The sequence below is a fragment of the Silurus meridionalis genome, chromosome 18 (genome assembly GCF_014805685.1).
Source record: "Silurus meridionalis isolate SWU-2019-XX chromosome 18, ASM1480568v1, whole genome shotgun sequence".
In the NCBI taxonomy this organism is placed as follows: Eukaryota; Metazoa; Chordata; class Actinopteri; order Siluriformes; family Siluridae; genus Silurus; species Silurus meridionalis.
In genome coordinates, this window is record NC_060901.1 from 23,036,463 (window position 1) to 23,059,787 (window position 23,325).

General features: G+C 39.5%; 1 protein-coding gene across 4 annotated transcripts in view; it reads left to right on the forward strand.

The window, feature by feature from the left end:
* Positions 1–23,325, forward strand: part of LOC124401029 (capping protein, Arp2/3 and myosin-I linker protein 3-like) — a 52,367-nt gene that overhangs the window by 19,010 nt on the left and 10,032 nt on the right. For 3 of the 4 annotated variants that reach the window (XM_046872929.1, XM_046872928.1, XM_046872931.1), the window contains exons 11-32: positions 40–128; positions 347–441; positions 740–826; positions 2,729–2,838; positions 2,958–3,035; positions 4,681–4,757; positions 5,086–5,190; positions 5,455–5,524; positions 7,399–7,480; positions 7,629–7,734; positions 9,347–9,401; positions 12,341–12,513; positions 12,672–12,740; positions 13,412–13,505; positions 13,603–13,701; positions 13,851–13,970; positions 14,159–14,272; positions 15,687–15,862; positions 16,290–16,377; positions 16,639–16,758; positions 17,170–17,236; positions 17,702–17,889. In XM_046872929.1, coding sequence (XP_046728885.1) covers positions 40–128; positions 347–441; positions 740–826; positions 2,729–2,838; positions 2,958–3,035; positions 4,681–4,757; positions 5,086–5,190; positions 5,455–5,524; positions 7,399–7,480; positions 7,629–7,734; positions 9,347–9,401; positions 12,341–12,513; positions 12,672–12,740; positions 13,412–13,505; positions 13,603–13,701; positions 13,851–13,970; positions 14,159–14,272; positions 15,687–15,862; positions 16,290–16,377; positions 16,639–16,758; positions 17,170–17,236; positions 17,702–17,889 — 2,262 coding nt within the window. The remainder of the gene's footprint in view (positions 1–39; positions 129–346; positions 442–739; positions 827–2,728; positions 2,839–2,957; positions 3,036–4,680; positions 4,758–5,085; positions 5,191–5,454; positions 5,525–7,398; positions 7,481–7,628; positions 7,735–9,346; positions 9,402–12,340; positions 12,514–12,671; positions 12,741–13,411; positions 13,506–13,602; positions 13,702–13,850; positions 13,971–14,158; positions 14,273–15,686; positions 15,863–16,289; positions 16,378–16,638; positions 16,759–17,169; positions 17,237–17,701; positions 17,890–23,325) is intronic. The other variant, XM_046872930.1, reaches the window with a different exon arrangement.

Here is a 23,325-nt window from a genome sequence, read left to right on the forward strand (position 1 = left end):
CGAATTGTTTATTGTTTTGTTCTTTATTTTTTTCCCTAGGGGTCAGAGGTCACAGAGCAGGTCCTACACACGCTCAGTAAATCGTCCAGTCTGGAAGAGCTGACAATGGAGAACGTGGGACTCAAATCGTTAGTTCTGATTCTCTCTTATTCATTTATCTAAGAATGAACTGAATGAAATCCTGGCTGGGTTTAGTGTTCACCTCTGAAAATGTGTTTCCTTTTACTGATCCAAATACTAAAAAAAGAGAAGCAGTGCTGTTAATATGCTGTTTAGTCTGAAGCTAACGTTTTGTATATGTGTGTGTGTGTGTGTGTGTGTGTGTGTGTGTGTGTGTGTGTCGCAGTGACTTCCCTCAGAAAATGTCTGTTGCACTGTCGGAGAATCCAGCATCCGTGATTCATTCCCTCAATTTGGCACACAACACCTTAGACAATCAAGGTATCGTTTACACACAATCTCACACACACACACACACACACACACACACACACACACACACACAGGCGAACATTAACAAGTGTTACCTAGCTATAATTTTCCAGTGTAATGTACAGTATGTGTATATATACTGTGTGTGTGTATATATATATATATATATATATATATATATATATATATATATATATATATATATATCATATTTTATTTACTTATTCTTTCCATCATTCTGTCCATCTCTATTGCTTTCCTCTCTTGGGGCTTCATCACTTCTTCCCTCACTTCCCACTCTTCTCAGGCGTGTGCAATCTGATCCAGCAGGTGTGTCGCCTAAGCAAAGGACTCCGCCTCCTCAACCTGTCCAAAACCTCGCTCTCGTCCAAAGGTGGGTTTTGTTCCTCACCTCATTATAAAAAAATTAGTCCATATTTACTGTTATAATAAGATCCACTCTTCTGGGAAGATGTTCCACTAGATTTTTTTTTTTGGTTGTGCTTGTGGAGATTCATGCTAATCTACAAGGGCGTTTGTAAAATCAGGTACTGATCCCAAAGGTGTTCAATAGGTGGCAGAGTTCAGACCTCTATAGTAGCCTACTCAAGATCTTCTACGCCAAGCTTCCATGAGTTGGCTTTTTCTGCAGGGGGATTGTCATGCTGGAACTGGTTTGGGTTTCCAAGTTCAAGTGAAGGATACATTTCATGCTACAACATTCAAAGACATCTTATACAATTTAACAGTTTGGGGAAAAACCTCATATAGCTGGAATATACTCTAATACTGGTCCATCTAGTGTATGAATGCAGATTGAAATCAGTTTCGAAGCTCTTTAGAACTACAGAACGTCAGTTGAACCTTCTGGAAATCCATGTATTTTGACTAAGCAGGACACCTATTGTAGGTTTCAAAACCACGATGAGTCCATGAACTGTTGCTTACGGAAGTTTGCTGGTCGTGTCATAAAATGTCATAACGCCCAAAGTTCATAGGTTCGAATACCCAGGTGTATCGTTTTTCCAGACGTGATCATACGCAAAAAAATGTTTTCAAAGGTTGAAAATCGATTGTTTAGACTTTCGAGAACGAATGCCTTCTGACTGCATTTGGTATGACGCAACCTTTCTTGCTCGGCGGGAGAAAGGATTTCGATAACGCTCGCTTTGATGCTAACCGCCCCACACACCCACCCACCCACACACACACACACACTAGACTCTTAGACACTTATATACTCTCATAATGCAACACTCTTTAATAATTTAACGCCGCTTTGGTGTCAGCCGTCCTTCTGCAGTTACGCTTACAGAATCAAAACAAGCCGTCTCTTCCAACTAGCATTTATTTCATTATATATTCGTTTTTATGAGACGATTCCAGGTATATAGATAAATGTGTGTGTTTGTGTGTTTGTGAAATGACTCTGGACACCCTGATTGTGTACCTGTGTGTTACCAGGTCATGTGTTTGGCTGAGCACCTGATTCGCATAATCTGCGTCTGTGTATTCATTATTACATACATACGGAGAAGAAATTGATCCTAAGACGTGTGTGTGAGAGAGAGTGTGTGTGTGGGCTAGCATAGCTTTGACAGGCAATATAAACCCTGTGTCATGTCATCAGCTGTAGCCCGAGAGTCTGATTTGTCCACGATGAGATTTACAGCGTGATGTTGATTGACAAACCGAACCCCAGTTTTCTTTGCACGCTGCTCTTTTGTGTGTGCTGCCAGGGTGTAATTACTCGCTTCCTGTGGTGCTCATTCAGTTCCCGTGTTGCAGCTTCCTGCTTTAGGGAATGAGTTCTTTCCTGTTTCTGGGCAACGTTTTCTTCAAAGGATGTTCCCCATCCTTCAATAGAAGGAGATCTACTCCAAACCATGTCCTGAAAGACAGGAAGTGGAGCTGGAGATAGCAGAGCTGAAGATGTTGAGGTTTTCGTTGGGAGTGACAACGATGGACAGGATTAGAAGTGAGTTTATTAGTGGGACAGCGCATGTAGGACATTTTGGAGACAAGGTGAGATGGTTTGGACATGTTTAAAGGAGGGACATGTGGTATATTGGTAGGAGAATGCTGAGGATGGAGCCACCAGGAAGGTGGAAAAGAAGTGAAGAGAGACATGCAGGTAGTTGGTGTGAAAGAGGCAGATGTAGAGGACAGGGGGGTACGGAGACGGACGATCCACTCTGGCGACCCCTAGTGGGAGAAGCCGAAAGTAGAAGATAGGTAGATCGATATTATGTTATTATGTAAGTAATGAGAAATCCCTCCTTTCTTTCTCTTTCAGGTGTGGTCTCTCTCTCTCAGGCGCTTTGCTCCAACGACGATTACTCAAACTCGCTCCTGCATTTAGACCTGAGCAAGAACCCCGGTGTTCTGTCCGGAGAGGACGCAATGGTCTGACAGCACACAAACATTCACACATACACACGTTTATTTGACACATAGAACGCGTCACGAATGTGCAATGTACACACAATCTGACAAACTGACGCTGGTTGTTTCTGTTCGTCCAGCATCTGCACATGTTCCTCTCTCAGCCCAACTGTTTGGTACACTTGGACCTATCAGGGACCGACTGCTGTGTGGACTCGGTGAGTACTTCTTGTTTTTCATTTCCTATTAATTCGAGACTAGTTTTCTAACGCACCAACAGGTGGCAGCACAAGGCTGCATGCACGGTCACAGGGAGCACAGAGCCTTCATAGGTTAACGTACCAAAAGACTGTGTACATCGGGAGCTGTGCGACTTTGTACACTGAGCTCTGCTTGTGGATGGTGAAAGCAAATATCCTTCTCTCCAAAATCTGGTGAAACATCTTCCCAGAAGAGTGGAGGGAATTATAAGAGCAAATTGGGACTAAATGTGGAATACAATGGTCAAAAAGCACTGTATTTATAAGTAGGTGTCCACAAATTTTATAGTGTATCTGCCCTCTTGTATCTGCCCTGAGTACTTCTTGTCTTTCATTTCCTCTTAATTCGAGACTAGTTTTCCAACACGCCAACAGATGGCAGCACAAGGCTGCATGCACGGTCACAGGGAGCACCAAGCCTTAATAGGTTAACGCACCAAAAGACTGTGTACATCGAGCTGTGCGACTTTGTACACTGAGCTCTGCTTGTGGATGGTGAAAGCAAATATCCTTCTCTCAAAATCTGGTGAAACATCTTCCCAGAAGAGTGGAGGGAATTATAAGAGCAAATTGGGACTAAATGTGGAATACAATGGTCAAAAAGCACTGTATTTATAAGTAGGTGTCCACAAATTTTATAGTGTATCTGCCCTCTTGTATCTGCCCTGAGTACTTCTTGTCTTTCATTTCCTCTTAATTCGAGACTAGTTTTCCAACACGCCAACAGATGGCAGCACAAGGCTGCATGCACGGTCACAGGAGCACCAAGCCTTAATAGGTTAACGCACCAAAAGACTGTGTACATCGAGCTGTGCGACTTTGTACACTGAGCTCTGCTTGTGGATGGTGAAAGCAAATATCCTTCTCTCCAAAATCTGGTGAAACATCTTCCCAGAAGAGTGGAGGGAATTATAAGAGCAAATTGGGACTAAATGTGGAATACAATGGTCAAAAAGCACTGTATTTATAAGTAGGTGTCCACAAATTTTATAGTGTATCTGCCCTCTTGTATCTGCCCTGAGTACTTCTTGTCTTTCATTTCCTCTTAATTCGAGACTAGTTTTCCAACACGCCAACAGATGGCAGCACAAGGCTGCATGCACGGTCACAGGGAGCACCAAGCCTTAATAGGTTAACGTACCAAAAGACTGTGTACATCGGAAGCTGTGCGACTCTGGCGCACCCTGTCACCTGGCTGGTGAACGCAAATATCCTTCACTCCAAAATCTAGTGGAACATCTTCCCAGAAGAGTGGAGGGAATTATAAGAGCAAATTGGGACTAAATGTGGAATAAAATGCTCAAAAAGCACATACCATACTTATAAGTAGGTGTCCACAAATTTGTATTGTATCTGCCTTCTTCCACATACATGAGCTCACACAGTGCTCTGATTGGTTAGACTCTCTCTGATTGACAGGTGGAGAAATGAATCGCATCCGGCCCACCCAAACAGTTCTCGCAGAATCTTGACCTTGGCTCCTCCCTTGTGTCGTATTTTGCGAGTCTCACTGTTTATCTTTTCTTTTTTTACCTCTTTCTCGTTCTCTTTTTCACTTGCTTCTCATTCTTCCTTGCTGCCTTTATTTGAGTCGATCTTCCAGCTGTTTGGGGCTCTGCTCCGGGGCTGCTGTGCCGACCTTTCTTACCTCAACCTCTCCAAAAACTCCTTTGCTCACAGGTTAGATTCCTTCTCTCTTTTTTTCCTTTACATAACACACTATATCTAAAAAATATATAGGGGGAAAACATCGGCGTAGAAATTTGCTAAACAATTTAGCATTACAATGATGTTAGCAGAGCAATTTATGCTCTTCCTCAGCACTATCTACGAGGGTTCGCAGGAAATTCCTCGAATTTGTTTGTTAACCAAATCTGCAAGCGCTGAAATTCGATCATCCCAAAAAAAAAAGATTTTTCTTTCTTGTTACAAGAAACACAATACGTGCATGCTTTTACTAATGCTAATCTGATCACAACGTATCGTGTTCTCCCCTAAAACAAACTAGGAAGACGAAGGAGACTCTGCCGCTGTTTCGTCAGTTCTTCAGCTCCGCGTTCAGCCTCACGCACGTCAGTTTGGCGTCGATGAAGCTGCCGCCGGAGGCCCTCAGGTGAGACGCCCACGCTCGTTCTCGGCTCGTTGTGGACTAGCGGCCGGCTAACTCTGCTTTACTCTCCCCTAGACACACACACACACGCGTGTGCTTTATTTCCACGGTAACAAGGACGGATTTAGATCTGGCAACCCGTTCAGCAGACGTTAGCTTAGAGACTGGTATGGCAACGTGAGTGTAATGTTAATGTTTCTATTTCTTTCTCTCTTTCTTTCTCTCTATTTGTCTCTTTCTTTCTATTTCTCTCTTTCTCTGCACAAGAAATTTGTTCTTAGGCCTGACCAACAACCCTCATATAAACGACATGCATCTGGACATCAGCAGCTGCGAGGTATCTCCTAATTTCTGAATGAAAATACACCATTATAAGGACAAAAGTACTGGGACGCCTGACTTTTTAATTTTTTTTTCAGTAGCATGAAATTTTTCCTTCACGCAAACCTGTTTTAGCATCACAGCTCCATGCAGATCTGCTGTACATGGGTTAGAGTGGAAGATCTCCTGCTATAGAGCTCTGACCTCAACCCTTTTGAACACCTTTTGGATGACTGAGAAACTGAAAACACCCCAGGCCTTTTTTCATTTCTCTCGTTTTCCTTATGAGCGTCTTCTTTCTACTTCTTCTTTCTATTTTCTTTTTTTCTTTCTTTCTTTCTTTCTTTCTTTCTTTCTTTCTTTCTTTCTTTCTTTCTTTCTTTCTTTCTTTCTTTTTAATTTTCTTCTTCTACCTGTTTCCTTTTTCCTTCTTGTTGTTCTTCGTCTTGTTCATCTTCTTTTCCCCTTATTTCCTTATTACACTTCTCACCCTTCTCCTTTTTTCCTAATTCCTTCTTTACTTCTTTTTGTTCTTGTTCTCCTTTACCCTTTCCTTTTCTTCTTGCCCTCTTGATATCTTCTTATTAATATTTTCCTTATTTCCTTCTTACTATTTTTATATTTCTTTTGCACTTTCTGCTTCTTCTTTGTCTTTTTGTTCCTGTTCTTCATCTTTTCCTTACTTCTTTTTCATAATTCCCATTATTTTTCCCCAACTCCCCCATTTCCTTCTTACACTTCTCATCCTTCTTCTTCTTCTTTTTCCTTTTTAGTTCTTGTTCTTCTTTTTCATCTTTTTCTTTTTTCTATTTTCCTAATTCCTTAAATTTTTCATCTTTTCCTTTATTCCCTATTTCCTTCTTACTCTTCTCATCCTCCTTTTTTTTTTTTTCTTTTTTAGTTCTCGTGCAGATCTCTTCTTTTTTTTTTCTTCTTTTTTCCCTATTTCCATCTCACACTTCTCACCCTTTTTTTTACTATTTGATTCTTTTTTTTTTCTAAAGCCCTTGTGGTTGAATAAACCTGAATCTTCACCATCACACTCCAAAATCTAGTGGAACATCTGGAAACATCCCTGAAGAGTGGGAGGTTCTTATAAGAGCAAACAAGGACTCAATGTGGAATGGGATGTTCAAAAAATGCACACCAATCTTATGATCAGGTGTCCACAAACTTTTGCCCATATAGTTTCTATATGTCATGTAGTATAACATGCTGTGTTTCCGATCCTGAAATATGTACAAGCACCAACAGGTTGTGTGTGGGTTTTGTTTTCTCCTTCTCTTTTTCATTCTTACAATAATGACTTTTTGGGATTTCTCATATTATTTAAATGGGATTCTTATATTGTTTGATTTTCTTTCTTATTTTTATTTTCTGTCTACTTTCTCTTCTTTTCTTTAATGCATGTACATATTTTTATTTTCTTATTTTTTTTCCTAATTCCCTCCATTTTCTTCTTCTTCATCATCATCTTTTTTTTCCCTCATTCTCATTGATTTTCTTACCCTTTTTTCCTATTTAATTTTCATTTTTCCTAGTTTCCTTCTTCTTCTGCTTTTTTTTCATTCTCATTTTTCTTCTTCTTTTTTCCTCAATCTTTTCATTTACTGTTTTTATCCTCTGTCTTGTCTTTTATTTCACGATTCCCTTCTTTTTTTCATTCGGTCATTCTTTTTTTTTTTTTTTTTCTGCTTCTTTTCCATGGTCATGGCATCCCGAAAGCCTGGCTGTAGCCTATAATGATGTCAAATTCCATTTATAAAATAGAGACACTTTGATTTAAGAGAAAAATGAGTTAAAAAAGAGAAGAAATGAGAAAAATGTGTTGTCGCATGTTCCGATCATTCAAAAACATTCAAATGAGGTCATTTCCATGCCCTCGTTTAGCTGCGGTCAGCGGGAGCGGCTGTCCTGCAGGAGCTTTTTCCACGCGTCACGTCCATCGCTACGCTGGACGTCTCAGACAACGGTGAGCTCATGAGACATTAATAAACTAATCGTAAACATTATGAACCGATGGTGTTGTGTTTCTCTGTAATCTTCATATCCTTTCTCAGGATATTCAATTATCCCACAATCCTCCTGGGCTTCCATGCTAACTGTGTGTTTTATGCTAGGGTTTGATGGGGACCTTCTGACCGTTTTAAGCGGGCTGTCCAGACATCCCTCACTCAGACACCTCCACCTGGGCAAGAACTTTAACATCAAGAGCAGGTATGGCAGGTAAACCCTCAGAACATGTGGAGTTCTTCAGGAGAACAAATGCTGAACGTTCATATTGTAGTCAAACCTTCTCATTCTACCCTTTCTGGCTTTTTTGTTTCTGATTATTATATTGTTTTATTTTCTTCCCCGCTTTCGTGATTTTCGTCCTCGTCTTCTTTTTCTTCTTCTTTTTCTTCTTTTTTTAATTGTCTCCTCCCCCCTTCTTCTTCTTCTTCTTCTTCTTCTTCTTCTTCTTTTGTCACACACATTTATACAGAATAAGACATGTAGTGAAATGCTTTTTCATGACTGCCCAACATGTTTCTCACATCAGTCTCTGTGTCTCTTTGATCAGTCTCTGTATTTCTCACATCAGTCTCTGTGTCTCTTTAATCAGTCTCTGTATTTCTCATCAGTGTGTGTTTCTCACCAGTCTCCATGTCTCTCACATCAGTCTCTGTATCTCTCATCAGTCTCTGTGTCTCTCACATTAGTCTCTATGTCTCTTTAATCAGTCTCGGTATCTCTCATCAGTCTCTGTGTCTCTCACACCAGTCTCTGTGTCTCTCACATCAGTCTCGGTATCTCTCATCAGTCTCTGTGTCTCTCACATCAGTCTCTTTATTTCTCATCAGTCTCCATGCTGCCCACATCAGTCTCTGTGTCTCTAATCAATCTCTGTGTCTCTCACACCAGTCTCTGTCTCTCACCAGTCTCTGTATCTCTCACATCAGTCTTTGTGTTTACCATCAGTCTCTGTGTTACTCACATTAGTCTCTATGTTTCTCATTATCCTCTGTGTCTCTCACATAAGTCTCTGTGTTTCTGACATAAGTCTCTGTGTCTCTCACATCAGTCTCTGTGTCTCTGACATCAGTCTCTGTGTTTCTCACATTAGTCTCTGTGTCTCTTTAATTAGTCTCTGTATTTCTCACCAGTCTATGTGTTTCTCACATCAGTCTCTGTGTTTCTCACCAGTCTCCATGTCTCTCACATCAGTCTCTGTATCTCTCACATTAGTCTCTGTATCTCTCACATCAGTCTCTGTGTCTCTCACATCAGTCTCTGTGTCTCTTTAATCAGTCTCGGTATCTCTCATCAGTCTCTGTGTCTCTCACATCAGTCTCTGTGTCTCTCACATCAGTCTCTGTATTTCTCATCAGTCTCCATGCTGCCCACATCAGTCTCTGTGTCTCTAATCAGTCTCTATGTCTCTCACACCAGTCTCTGTCTCTCACCAGTCTCTGTGTCTCTGTATCTCTCACATCAATCTTTGTGTTTACTATCAGTCTCTGTGTCTCTCACCAGTCCCTGTATCTCTCATTAGTCTCTGTGTCTCTCACATCAGTCTCTTTATTTACCATCAGTCTCTGTGTTACTCACATTAGTCTCTGTGTTTCTCATTAGTCTCTGTGTCTCTCACATCAGTCTCTTTATTTACCATTAGTTTCTGTGTTTCTCATTAGTCTCTGTGTCTCTCACATCAGTCTCTGTGTCTCTGACATAAGTCTCTGTCTCTCTCACATCAGTCTCTGTGTCTCTGACATCAGTCTCTGTGTCTTTCACATCAGTATCTGTGTTTCTCTTTAGTCTCAATGATTCTCATCAGTCTCTGTGTTTCTCTCCACAGGGTGTTGGATGAAATTCTGCACAAACTGGTCCAGCTGATACAAGAGGAAGAGTGTGTGAGTATTCATCACTAAAATTCACCCCCACCACACACACACACACACACACACACACACACACACACACACACACACTGGGGTCTGATATGACTGCTGTTAAATTCTCAGCTCTGATTGGTCAAAAAAGTCATTTGATCACTGAGTTAAATAAGTAAGCCTCTTTTTTCTTTTCGCTCTTCTTCCTTCTTCTTCCTCTTTTTTCTTCTTCTTCTTGTTTTCTTTCTTCTTGCTCTTCTTCTTTTATTTTACTCATCTTTTATTTTGTTATTTATTTATATATATATATATATATATATATATATATATATATATATATATATATATATATATATATATATATATATAGTAATGAAAGTATCGACAGGAGAAATGGAGCAGAGCTCTTCAAAAACAAATCAGCATCATCTGAGAAAACCCCTGAGGACACACAGAACACTATTGATTTTTTGGAGAGAATGAGGGAGGAGTTTTGGAGAAGGGCGTGGCACTGCAGGTTTATAGAAGCAGCCTGTTAAATCATATAAAGTTCAAAACATAATCAAAAGTTGTGCTATTTTTATTGTGCATCCACGACTCCACTACTACCTTTTTTATTATTCATTTCTTGTCTTTTCAGTTTTTCTCATCTTTTCTTTCACTCTCTTGTATCTTTTCTCATTGACTCTTCTCCTTTTTTATTGTCTCATTATGTCGCTTCTCTTTTAATTTCTTCATCTATTTTAACTCGTTTTTTTATATTATTATTGTCTGTTCTCTTATGTGTCCTCTTGTTGTCTTCGCTTTTCTTCTTATATATTTTTTATTTTTTTTCCATCCTTCTTGTTTTCTTTCCTCCTATTCTTCTTCTTTGATTTTACTCATCTTTCCTTTTTCTTTTCTGCTTCTTATTCTTCTTATTCTTATTCTTACCTTTTCTTCCTCTCACCTTTCTTCTTCCTTTCCATCTTATTAAGCTTGTCATTCTCTTTTCTTTTTTACACTGTTCTTCTCCCTAATTTTTGTGTACACTTTTCTTCTTCTTTTCTCATTCTACTGTCATTTCTCATTCTCTTCTCTTCTTTTATTGTCTCATTTTATCTCTTCTCTTTTCATTTTTCTTAGCTCTATTTCACTTGTTTTTTTTATATCTTTTCTTCTTAATCTTCTTTTATTCTTATTACCTTTCTTATTGTCTTTCATTATTGTCTGTTCTCTTAACATCTTTTCTCTGGTCATGTCTTCCTTTTTCTTTCTCTTTTCTTCTTCTTCTTTTCTTTTTCTTTTTCCACCCTTCTTGTTTTCTTTCCTCTTCCTCTTCTTCTTCTTTTATTTTACTCATATTTCTTTTTCTTTTCTGCCTTTTCTTCTCCTCACCTTTCTGCTTCCTTTCCTTCTTCTTATTATTCTCATTCTCCTTTTCTTTTTCTTTCTCCCTCATTTTTGTTTATACTTTTTCTTCTTTTTCTCATTTTGCTGTCATTTCTCATTCTCTTATTGTCTCATTTTATCAAGAGCTCTTCTACATCAACTTGTTTTTTCTTCTCAATCTTCTTCTCTTATTGTCTCATTTCCTTTCTTCTTGTCTCTTCTATTATTGTTTGTTCTCTTAACATCTTTTCTCTTGTCGTGTCTTCCCTTTTATTACGTCATTTTTTCTTTTATTGCCTCTCACTTCTTCTCTCATTGCTTCTTCATTACTTTTCTTTTCTCTTTACTTTTTTGCATTTCTTTTATTATTTCTTCTCTTCTTCTCTTTTCTCATCTTTCTTTGTCTTTTCTCATCTCTTCTTTATTCATATTTTCTTTCATTTTTTCCTATTGTTTATCTTGTTTAATTTCTTGTCCCATTTTCTTCTCTTTCTCTTCTCTTTTTTCATCTCATCTCTTCTTGTCTCATTTCGTCTTTTCATATCTCTTCTCTATTCATATCTTTTATTTAATTAATTCATTTTTTCTTCTCTTAACAAACCATTTTCAAAAGAGAACTTGTTTACCATATATGGTGATTTGGGGGCGTTTCTGTATGCAAATGAGCATAGCAGCTGGAGAAATTGGGCAATTTCCTTATGCACACTAGCAGTTCTTGCCCAAAGAATTAGGACTTGGTCTACACATGCTTTGATAAATGACGCTTGGTAATGATGAACATCTGGACAGAGCATCTGGTTGACCAAATGTACTTCGGGTCAGTAATTGGTGAGGATTTACTGGTGAAGGAGAAACAGTAGCAAAGACTTAGAAGTTATATTACTGATATTTAAATATCCTTGGCAGAAGACACAAAAGCTCAGCTGTAGTAAAGTGTGCTGGATGTTGTTTTAAATATAATTACAATCTTTATATAATAAATCCAAAATGAAAGAAATAAAAATGGCAACAATGAACATTTCGCTCTGCAATGAAAGACCTGAAAATGGCTTTTAAAAAAAAAAAGGACTGTCGTTTTACAATTGTATTTATTTGTTTGTTTGTTTATTCTTTCTTTCTTTCTTTCTTTCTTTCTTTCTTTTGTTTATTTATTTATATTTGTTTATTTATTTTCTTTTTGTGTTCATTCATTCATTCATTCATTCATTCAACCATTCATTCATTTTTGTTTGTTCTCTTTTTTCTTTCTTTCGTTTGCTCATTTATTAGTTATTTTGTTCTTTCTTTCTTTCTTTCTTTCTTTCTTTCTTTCTTTCTTTCTTTCTTTCTTTCTTTCTTTCTTTCTTTCTTTCTTTCTTTCTTTCTTTCTTTCTTTCTTTCTTTCATTTTGCAAAATGTGAAATATACAGTCACCCTGATGGCTTACCACAGGTTTGAGACATACACTGTATACCTGAGACATACACTGGCTTACCAAAGGTTTGAGACATACACTGTATGTCTCAAACCTGTGGTAAGCCATCAGGGCCAGAAAGCTTAAACGCCATTTTTTGATGTCGTTCCACTTCACTTGTTTAATGTCTGTCTAGGTCCTGCAGTCTCTGTCCCTGGTGGACTCGCGCTTGCGTTCGCGTGGCACAGTGTTGGTGAACGCTCTGGGAAGCAACGCCTGCCTCAGGAAAGTGGACCTGAGTGGAAACGGGTTGGAGGACATCGGCGCCAAAATGCTCAGCAAAGCCCTGCAGATCAACACCACGCTACGGTGAGAGGTGCTGAGGAGAGACAGGAAGAGAAAGGATGAATAAGAGATAGCAAAAGAGAAAAGGGATAAGGTCAGGATGGAGGGATAAAGATGAAAGGAAACTATGGGAATGATGGAAATGTGACCTTCAATGTGTTTCCTCTATTTCCGGTTGAAAGGAGTGTGACCTGGGACCGGAACAACACCACCGCAGCAGGGTTAATGGACGTAGCACAAGCTTTAGAACAGTAGGACATATAAACACACACACACACACACACACACACACACACACACACACGTGTCTCTTTTTTTCTTTTCATCTCATTTTCTCTTCTTATCTCTTCTCTGTACTCATCTATCGTTGTTTCTTCTTGCCTCATCTCTGCTCTTCTTGTCTCTTCAATTTTCATCTCCTTTCGCATCTGCATGTCTCTGCTTTTTGTCTCTCTTGTCTCTTTATCTGTTCTCTTTTGTCTCATCTTTTTGCTATCCATCTATTCTTTGTCTATTGTCTTTTTTGTATCTTTTGGTATGTTTTCTCTTCTTGACTTTTTTGTTTCTTCTTTCACATCTCTTCTCTTTTCATCTCTTCTTGTCTTGCCGCTTCTCGTCTCTTCTCTTTTCGACCCTTTTTTTTTCGTCTCGTCTCATCTCTTCTCTTCTATTTTGTCTCTTCTCATCACTTTTCATCTCTTCTTGCCTCGTCGCTTCTTGTCTGTTATCTTTTGACCCTTTTTTTCTCATCTTGTCTCATCTCTTCTCTTTTGTCTCTTCTCCTCACTTTAAATCTCTTCTTGTCTCGTCACTTCTTGTTTTTTCTCTTTTTGACTTTTTTTTTCTCATCTCATCTCTTCTCTTTTTGTTTCTTCACCTATTGCCTTGACTCTTCTCTTCCTTTATTTCCTCTCCTTTTCAGTAATTTCACTTTGCAGTACATGCCCATCCCCCTCAGTGATGTCACTCAAGCATATCGAAGTGCCCCAGAGAAGACGGAGCAGGCGCTCACTAAGGTGGGATTCTTTTTATTGTTTGTTTTGGTTTGGTTTTAAATAGTGTGTATTGAGAGCAGAGTGTTTGCACTTTAATATGTTCGTATCTGCCATTCAGATTCAGAGAGCTTTACTAAGAAACAACCAAACACAGCGATTCTCCCAGAGGCAAGCGCTACGCTTACACCAGGGCTTAGTGACCAGCACTGCTGAGCAGGTTTGTATGTGTGTGTGTGTGTGTGTGTGTTGTTATATATCTTGTTATACTGAATGTGTGTGTTTTAATCTAATAATGTAACTGTCATGTAGGCAAATGTGCATTAAAATGTGTGTGTGTGTGTGTATCTGCCATTGCATCTCACACAGGTCATGGAGCGGTTGTGTGTACGAGTGCAGCAGCAGGTGTGTGTTCTCCGCGGGGTTTCAGATGCAGAGGAGCTTCAAGCAGCCAAACAGGTCCTGAAAGAGGCTCGCAACTCTCGTGCGGTAAGCAAGTGTGTGTGTGTGTGTGTGTGTGTGTGTGTGTGTGTGTGTGTGTGTGTGTGTGTTAGCCAAAACTGAACATGTTGAATAAACTGATCACTGTGTAGTTAAAGGTAATGGAATTTTGTGTCTGCGTTCTTCCACTCTTGTGTCTCTCTTTTTCTCTTTTCGTCTCGCTGTCTCTTTCTCAGCTCTACCCATCACTGTGTGAGTTGGCTCATGTTCTCTCTGTTGATGGACCAGTCAGACAGAGACTAGACTCACTGGCTGGAGAACTGGCCAAGGCTGCAGACAAAGAACTGCAGGTACACACACACACACACACACACACACACACACACACACACACACACACACACATACTTTATAGATACATATCTATATCTATATCTATACCTATATATATATATATATATATATATATATATATATATATATATATATATATATATATATATATTCTTCTTGTCTCTTCAATTTTCATCTCCTTTTGTTTCTTCCCATCTCTTTTCGCATCTGCGTGTCTCTTTGCTTTTTGTCGCTTTTGTCTCTTTACCTGTTCTCGTTTTGTCTCATCCTTTTGCTATTCATCTATTCTTTATCTATTGTCTTTTTTGTATCTTTTGGTATGTTTTACTCTTCTTTCTTCTTTTTATCTCTTCTTTTTCATCTTTTCTTGTCTCGTCACTTCTCGTCTCTTCTCTATTTGACTCTTTTTTTCTCGCCTCATCTCATCTCTTCTCTTTTGTTTCTTATTGTTTATTCGTGAATCTTTTGGTATGGTTTTCTCTTCTTGATTTTTTTTTGGTTTCTTTTTTGTCTCTTCTCCTCACTTTTCATTCAGTACCGTCGCTTCTCGTCTCTTCTCTTAATGACTCTTTTTTTTTCTCATCTCGTCTCATCTCTTCTCCTCACTTCTCATCATGAAATTTCCTTTTATGGAAGATGTGGATCCTCCATGAAGATTTGCTTTACATGGGTTGGAATGGAAGGTCTTGAGTGGTCCACTATATAGCTCTGACCTATATTCTCTTTGCATTTGCCACAGCTGCATTGCTCTCATACATCATCTCTAGCAGAAGCGCCAGTATTAACCTCATAATATAACCCCGGGTTTTTTGCGCATTTTTGGGGTGCATCGCACTTTTCCTTTTCCTGGGGCAAATTCAACAGAAAAGAAAAACCCGAAAATAGAAACGCTTCGTGAAAAAAAAACAAACGTTTTGAACTGGTCGACCTTTTCTCACGATATCCAGTTTCGTCAGCTATTAAAATCCACAGGACTATATCCGAGCTCGCTCAGTTTGCTTCAGGTACGGATCTGACTAGTGCGCTCTCTGACCATCCAGTCGAAGGACGTGAAAATACAGACGTGATTGTACGCCTGCTAGATTGCCTCGGAGTGACATGATATTTCTGGCTTTGAGGCAATAAAACAGCTCGAAAAATCTGATCGAGAGAAACGTTATGAAATCAAAGAAATTGATTTTTGGGAAAATTTCATACATATAACTTAAGTCAGTGATTCTGATAAAGTTCTGATGGACCACCACTGCATCATGCCCCGTTGTGTTTTCATGGCATGTATTTACTCACAGGAGGTGTGAATCCGGTCCCTGATACACACTTCTCATTTTATTATTCTCTCCATCAACCAATTATCAGTTGTAGGTTGCCAGTTGTACTCATTATTCATTTAACTCTTTGTTTCATTGACAGGTGATTGTGGACTCGATGGTGTCTCTGTGCCGAGAGCTGTGTCCTCTGTCGTCCGGGGCGGCCGAGCGCCTGAGCCCTCCGCTATCCTCTGTCTCAGAACGAGTGTCGATCCCTCGTTCGGCGATCCGCACCGCGTTGATGGAGAGAGCGGCGCAAGACATTCACCGGGTGCTCGAGTAAGGGGGTCGAGAGTGTTGTTGAATGTGTGAAACGGAAAGAAAGAAAGAGAGATATAGAGAAGGGGGGAGGAGGAGAAGAGCTGGTGGTTCACCATTAATTTAACTTGGCCATTGGTTATTGAATGAAATTGAGCCGGATTGAATTTCGAGAGGGAAAGAAAGAGAGCGAGTGAGAGAGAGAGAAAGATTTTTAAAAGGGGGAATAAAGACTGAGGAGGGGGGAGGCTATGAATTTTGATTTGAGCAGCTGTGACGAGAAGAAAGCGATAGAGATTAAAAACGAGAAGCAGACGAAAGGGCGAGGGAAGAGGGAAATGAGTGGAACGACGGAAGATGATGAGAACGGAAGAAATGCGTGTATTCGTTCTAAACAAAACCGTCTCTCTTTTCCGTCTCCGCTATCTCTCGATCTCTTTTCTCATAGGGAGGTGAAGCTCTCCGTGGTGTCGTATCTCACCAACTCGATCGTGGATCAGATCTTACAGGAGCTCTACTCTACCCACAAAGCTCTGGTAGGACGGATTACGTCCCTAGTGTCCCTCTTTTCCACACTTCCTCTCACATTTTCTCTGAATAACCAAATAAAATCCTCTATAAATCCCCAGTATTTATGCTTTTTAGATATCAACCTTTGGACACAATCATCATTATATTATATTGGATTTTGAACCTGGAACCAACCTTATGGCTATTTCTAAGCGTGTGTGTGTGTGTGTGTGTGTGTGTGTGTGTGTGTGTGTGTGTGTGTGTGTGTGTGTGTGTGTGTGTATCAGACCCTGCAGGTGTCTCAGATGAAACAGTGGGATGGCCTGTGTGATGGTGGCACAGGTCGAAGGTCACACAGACACAGAGACTCCCTGGAGATCACTGATGAGGAGCTGGGCACGAGTATTGTAAGTGTGTGTGTGTGTGTGTGTGTGTGTGTGTGTGTGTGTGTGTGTGTGTGTGTGTGTGTGTAAATGTAATACTATTTTTAATGACAATTTCTTATAGTTAAATCTAATTGATAAATAAAGTTTTGGGCGGAGCCATTTAAAAAGGGCGGTGCACTGGGATAGAGTTGTGAATGGATTGAGTTTGTGCACATGCCCAGTTATTAAGAGGAAGGGGAGGAGCTAATTTGATTGGCAATAGCACACTTAAACCATGCCCCTTGATGATGTAATCATTTAAACCAAACCCCCTTTCTGATATTTGAGTTATGATGATGCCCAGTTTCGGAGTGTATATGTGTGTGAGTGTGTGTGCTATGATTATGGATTTTCAGTGTTAGTGTGTGTGTGTGTGTGTGTGCATCACTGCAGGACACGATCGCCATTAAGAAGCGCAGTGCGAGGACCAGACGAATCCGACCGGTATCCACTAGACTGAGTGAGTCTGTGTGTGTGTGTGTGTGTGTGTGTGTGTGTGTGTGTGTGTGTTTCTCTCTCTCTTTCTGTCTACTCTATCATTTTCCATTGCTCTACTCATCTACCAAATTTTCAGTTTTTTCTTCTGGGGTTCCATTAGTAAGAGTGCTTTTTAGTTCTCTCTCTCTCTCTCTCTCTCTCTCTATCTATCTATCTATCTATCTATCTATCTATCTATCTATCTAGTTCTTTCTGCCTTCCCTCTTCTATCTATCTCTCTTGTTTTCTGTCCTTTTTCATTTTCTCTCATTCTCAGTTGTCTTCCCCAATTTTACTTCCATTCTCCATTTCTCGTTCTCACGTTTCCCTGTTTTCTTTTTCTTCTTCATTATTTTCACTTTCTTTTTTCCACATGTACATATCTATTTTACTCTTTCTCCATTTTCCAAGCTAATCATTTCGTTCTCTCTCGATTTCTCTTACTCAGGTTTGTGTGATGACTCCAGCTCGTCTCCTCCCAACTCGGGCGCTCAACTCTCCTCACCCCTCTCTCGCTCGGCATCATGGGAGGGTTTGTCTGCCCTGCCGACCCAGGGTGCACCTCTACATCATGTGACGCGGGTGAGGCCGAGGCCACCGCGACGCCACCGAGGGGGCATCCTTTCATCCGACTCGGTAAGAGACGCTACTGGATCCCAAATATCTATAGACATACGAGGTGGTATCAAAAAGTCTCGAGACTAATATTGTAACACCATTTCTAATCACTAAACATTTGTTGTACTGATGCGCCAAGTTTGAAATCAAGCACCAAAATGATTCTTATGTTTCTTCTTCTTCTTCTTCCTCCTCTTTATTGGCGGTTCACATTCTTGAGTATGCATTACCACCATCTACTGTGGTAATGGATAGGAAACTTATCCCTATTCCTCAGAACAAATAAACCGCCATGATGCACACATCCGGCAATTAAAAACCGTCCATGTGGAAACATAGCAAAAGTTTCATTTGGTGTACTGATGATTTACATCATTTAACAACTATAATTTAAAACATTTTCAAGACTATTTTCTCTTCATGTTCTATGTTATTACCCATGTGCAATAACTTGTATAACTATCACTATAGTCTGACTTTTCTGCAATCTGTTTCACTACTGCTACAAATTTCATTTCATGTTTCAATCTAATATTAATATATAACATATTTTATTAAAATTTCTTATATTTTCTTATACTTTAATCTTTACTATGTAGGTGAGTTGAGGAGGCCTGGGGTGCCTATGTTTTTGAGCTCTATAGCAGGTGATCTTCCACTCCATATATAATTAAAGAAAAAATGTCATGCCCCCAATGACGTTCTATACAATTGTGTGCCTCCAAATTGTGGTAACAGTTTGGGAAAGAACCACATATGGCTGGAAAATTCAGGTCTGGTGTTTTGTCCATATAGTGTATTAAACTGCTTAAATTGGCCCATTGGCGTTCTTAGAAAGAAAAATATTTGTTTAATTGAAACATGAAAGCGCTGTATTTCCGAAGTGAATAAGCTCAGAGATCAAGGCCCTTTTCGAAAAGGAGTAAATGCTGTTTAAACACTCTGGAATGAAGACTTCCCATCAGCTCTTCTCATCTAGAATGAATATTCATGATATCCATGTAAACTTGTTTGATTCGCTTAAGAAAATGAAAGGATTCAAGCGCAGTGTTTGCACAGACATGGATGTATCGCTAACTGGATGAATAACGGAGCGAAGTAACCGAAAGGAAGCGAGCTGCGTGGGAATGCATTAATAAATGTTCCTTAAAAAGTCAAACATTGGACTCTGGCTAATGCATCAAAATGTTTTATTCATACAAATTTACTGTGGCTTGCAATTGATAATAGAAAGCATCCCGCATACCAGATGCATTTGTTATTAAAAGAGCCTCCGGTTACAATTACCACGTTTGTGTATGTGTGTAAAAGAGAGAGAGATCCACTTGTGCGACCACAATATATTTCTCTAAAGCGAGTGACTGTTTTATATGGGAATTTTATGCAAGGCTAAGCATCAGTCATGATAGTAATGATGTGGTCCACTATAGACTTTCTTTGCATTCAGCAAAAATCAATGAACTGCAGTGGTTGGTAAGAGTGATGAATGAAATTTGTGCAACATATGCATTACAGACTTGCCTTCACTTGCTCTGGTTGGAATAGACCACAGTATCAGGCTGAAAAACAAAGAAAGAAATCAGCATCTTGAGTAGGAGGTACTTGAATTCACCTCAGTAGTACATTTGCTCGAACATTTGGCAGATCAATTTGTGTAGATCAGACACGACTACCTACCTGGTAGTTTGGAAAATGGGAAGTAGCACCAAAAAAATGTAATGTGTTCAAGGATACTTTTGGTTCAACAGGCAGCTGGGAATAAGAGTTCTCACACAGGCTAACAATTTGTCCACCCCAGGATACTTCAATGTAATGGAAGCAGGAAAAATGGGCAAGTGTCTTTGTCAAGCGCCAATTTGTGAGGCCTAGACAACTAGATCGGAGAATCTCCAAAGCGACAGGACTAGTGCGGTTTGTTTTCGGAATGCAGTGGTTTGTACCTACCAAAATCAGTCCAAGGAAGGGTACCAGATGGACACCACTACATACTGGGACATTCCAGTCAAGCATGGGAAGCACCACCAAATAAATTTGTGAAAGCATCCAAAAAACATTTTCCAGAGATATAAGCATAATACTTTTGGTTCAGCGGGCAGCTGTAAATCCGATTTCTCATGTAGGCTAATGATTTGTCCATCCCAGCATACACCAATTCACTATAACATTTAAAATCACTAAAATCGCAGAAAGTTGATGTGTTGGAGTGTAAGGCATGACGAGTGTTGGCTGGACGACTGGGTCAGAGAATCTCCAAAGCAAAAGGACTTTTGGGGTTTGTTTCCAGATTGCAGTGGTTAGTACCTACAAAAGTGGTCCAAGGAAGGCCAACTGGTGAACCTGTGACAGGGTGATGGGGGTCAAAGGCTCGTTGAACGATTTCTTACCCCAGGATATACCAATTAGCTATTACATTTAAAACCACTGATGTGTAAAGGGAATAACAGCAATTATTTCATTACAATGGGACCTTTCAAGAGGTGGGATATATTATGCAACAAGTGAATGGCCACTTCTTGAAGTTGATGTGTTGGAAGCAGGAAAAATGGAAAAATGTAGGAGTGTAATGGCTGGATGATTTGGTCAGAGAATCTCCGAAGCAACAGAACCTGTAGGGTTTGTTTCTGGTGCTTAGTACCTACATACAGTAAAGTGGTCCAAGGAAGGCCAGATGATGAGCTGATGACAGGGTGCCCTCATATCTGGGGAGCAAATGGGTCTTTTCTGATCCTACAAAAGAGCGGTTGAAGCACAAATGGCTGAACGCGTTAATGTTGGCTAAGATAGAAAGGTGACAGTACACACAATGCATTATAGCTTGGTCAAAGTGGCCACCAAATGCATTTGATCTCAGTACACCACCAAATGCACTTACAATAGGCAATGGACTATAGGGCAGTGGAAGAAGATAGCCTGGTCTAAAGAAGCAAGATCTCTTTTAAATTATGTTCTAAAGGCCAGGGTTATATGCTTTGCTTACAAGGGAAGGGGAACAGATGGTACCTGGAAATACTGGAAAGAAGCCTAGCCGGCGGAAGCAGTGTTCTGCTAGAAAACCTTGTGTCCTGGCATCCACGTTGGTGTTTCTTTGACCACCTACCTAAACATAGTTACAGACCTGGTTCCATCTCTTCATGACAGCATTATGGCTTAATGACAGTGACCACTTTTAGCATGATAATCTGCTGATATATCGACAGAATAGTTCAGGATGGTTTGAGCAACATGACAGTGTTAAGATGTCGACTTGGCCTAACAATTTTCCAAATATCAATCCAATCCATTCAGCATTATGTGGTGGACACAGCTGTTCCTAGTCTGAGCCTCCACCTTCCATCTTGCTGGATTTAAAGGATCTGCAGGTAGGATCTTGGTGCCAGATACTACAGCATACCATAAGTTTTGTGGAGTCTTTGATTATTCAGAGTTGTTTTGGAGGTACAAGTGGAATCAACGAGGGAGCTGATATGAATGTTATCGAGGGTATTGTGTGTGTTTTATACTGTTGCTAACAAGAGTATTCTTTTAGGAAAGCCAGCTGAAAAAAAATCAGATGTATCAGTTCTCTGTTTTCAAGCCTGCTCTGAGACATTAGTCTTGAAAAATAAGGGTTGCCGAAGTTCCATAATAAGGAGAGAAGAATTTTAGAAAAGTTCACGAAGATACTGGTAAATGAAGAGATTTTTCACGTGTTATTTAATGATTTAGATATTATAGGGCCTGAGAATGAGTGAATGCGTTAATTGGTCAGCAGTGACCCTGTACGATCTATTGGATATGATTTGATATTTTTTAAAGAAAACACAACAAACAATATTGAGGGGTCTATTGGGACGTGGTCCTGTTATACAGTTTGGAGGGAAATACTCCTAAGAAACAAGGCAATCAAGGCTTCCAAAATACAGGGGACAAGGGAGTAATGTTTCACAGCAATTGCTTCAAATTGAAGGTGAAGAAAAAGATAAGAAATTACCCTCAAAACACCTATTACTCAACTAAACAAGATGGTTTCGTTATTTGCAGCAAAGAAAAACCCCTTGGTCTTATCACCTGACTGGACCTCAGTTTGACCAATAACTTTCAGACAGCCCAATTTTATCTGTCTTCATATAGTCGAGATGTAAGCAAATATCAATATATTGTTTTTAATTTACATTATATGGACACCTGGTATGAACTCCTTTTCGCATTTAGTCCTTATTTTTGCACTTTTCTGGGAAGATGTTCCACTAGATTTTGGAGTGTGTCTTTGGACATTTCTGCTCATTCAGCCTTTTGTAGATTGTTAATAAACTCAGGTACTGATGTAGGTGATGTGAGGGGCTGCAGTTCATACCAAAGGTGTTCCATATGGTTGTGATCAGATCTCTATAGCAGGAGATCTTCCATTCTAAACAATGGAAAGCATACCTTCTTGAAGCTGGCTTTGTACATAGGGGCGTTGTCATGCTGGAACAGGTTTGGGCCTCCTTGTTAAAGTAAAAGGAAACTTCCATGCTATTACATTTTGTATCTTCAAGTCTGAGGTAAAAATTTGAGGAAGAACCACAAAAAAGTCCAATACCTTTATCTATATAGTGTACGTAGCATATTACTTAAAACATATGGCAAGCTGTGCAGAACAATTGCTCATAATATTGAAAAACTTTCAAGTTTTTTTCATAGCTTTTTGAAAAACGCTCTCCGAAGTGGACAAATTTGAAAATTCCATTGTGGATCGTGAAAGCAGAGGCTTTCGGCAATGATGACGCATTTTTACTAATTACCTTGACGTTTCCGAGAGCCGGAAGGTATTATTACAAAAACTGCTGATGTGAACCATCGAGAATCATGACTTGCACACACACATGAGTCTTCTCTGTACACAGGCCAAAAACTTTAGATTTACATACAAATACGTAGATATGAATTTTGCCCACAAAATGCGTACTGAGCATCGCCTGCATCACATAGTGGAAGAAACGTGGAAGAAAACCAGGAGAACTGATGACCTCAGATATGTATTTGTCACATAATTTAGCAAAAATGTTTATAATTCAGTTAAACCTGATGCTGAGATTTGTATATGTTTATATATAGTGCTGAATAAATCATGTGCTAAATCCTGGAATCTTGTTTTTGACCTTGTTTTTTTTTTTTCCTGTAATGGTTTTGGGCTTTTATCAAGCAGGAGCTCAGCTTCCATTAGCCTTCATTATGCTGTAGCCGTCCAGAAAATACCCTGCAGTTATTCCTGTGCAAGTCTTGTTTTTCACATAGTAGCATGTTTATGTTCTGGAACCGAACCTTCTGTCGACCCAATTGTGATAAACAAACCAATAAAATGTAATGTGTGTGTATGTGTGTGTGTGTGTATATATATATATATATATATATATATATATATATATATATATATATATATTTCCTGGGGCTTGGCACCATGGTTCGTGATAACAGATGTCTGTAGGCTACAGG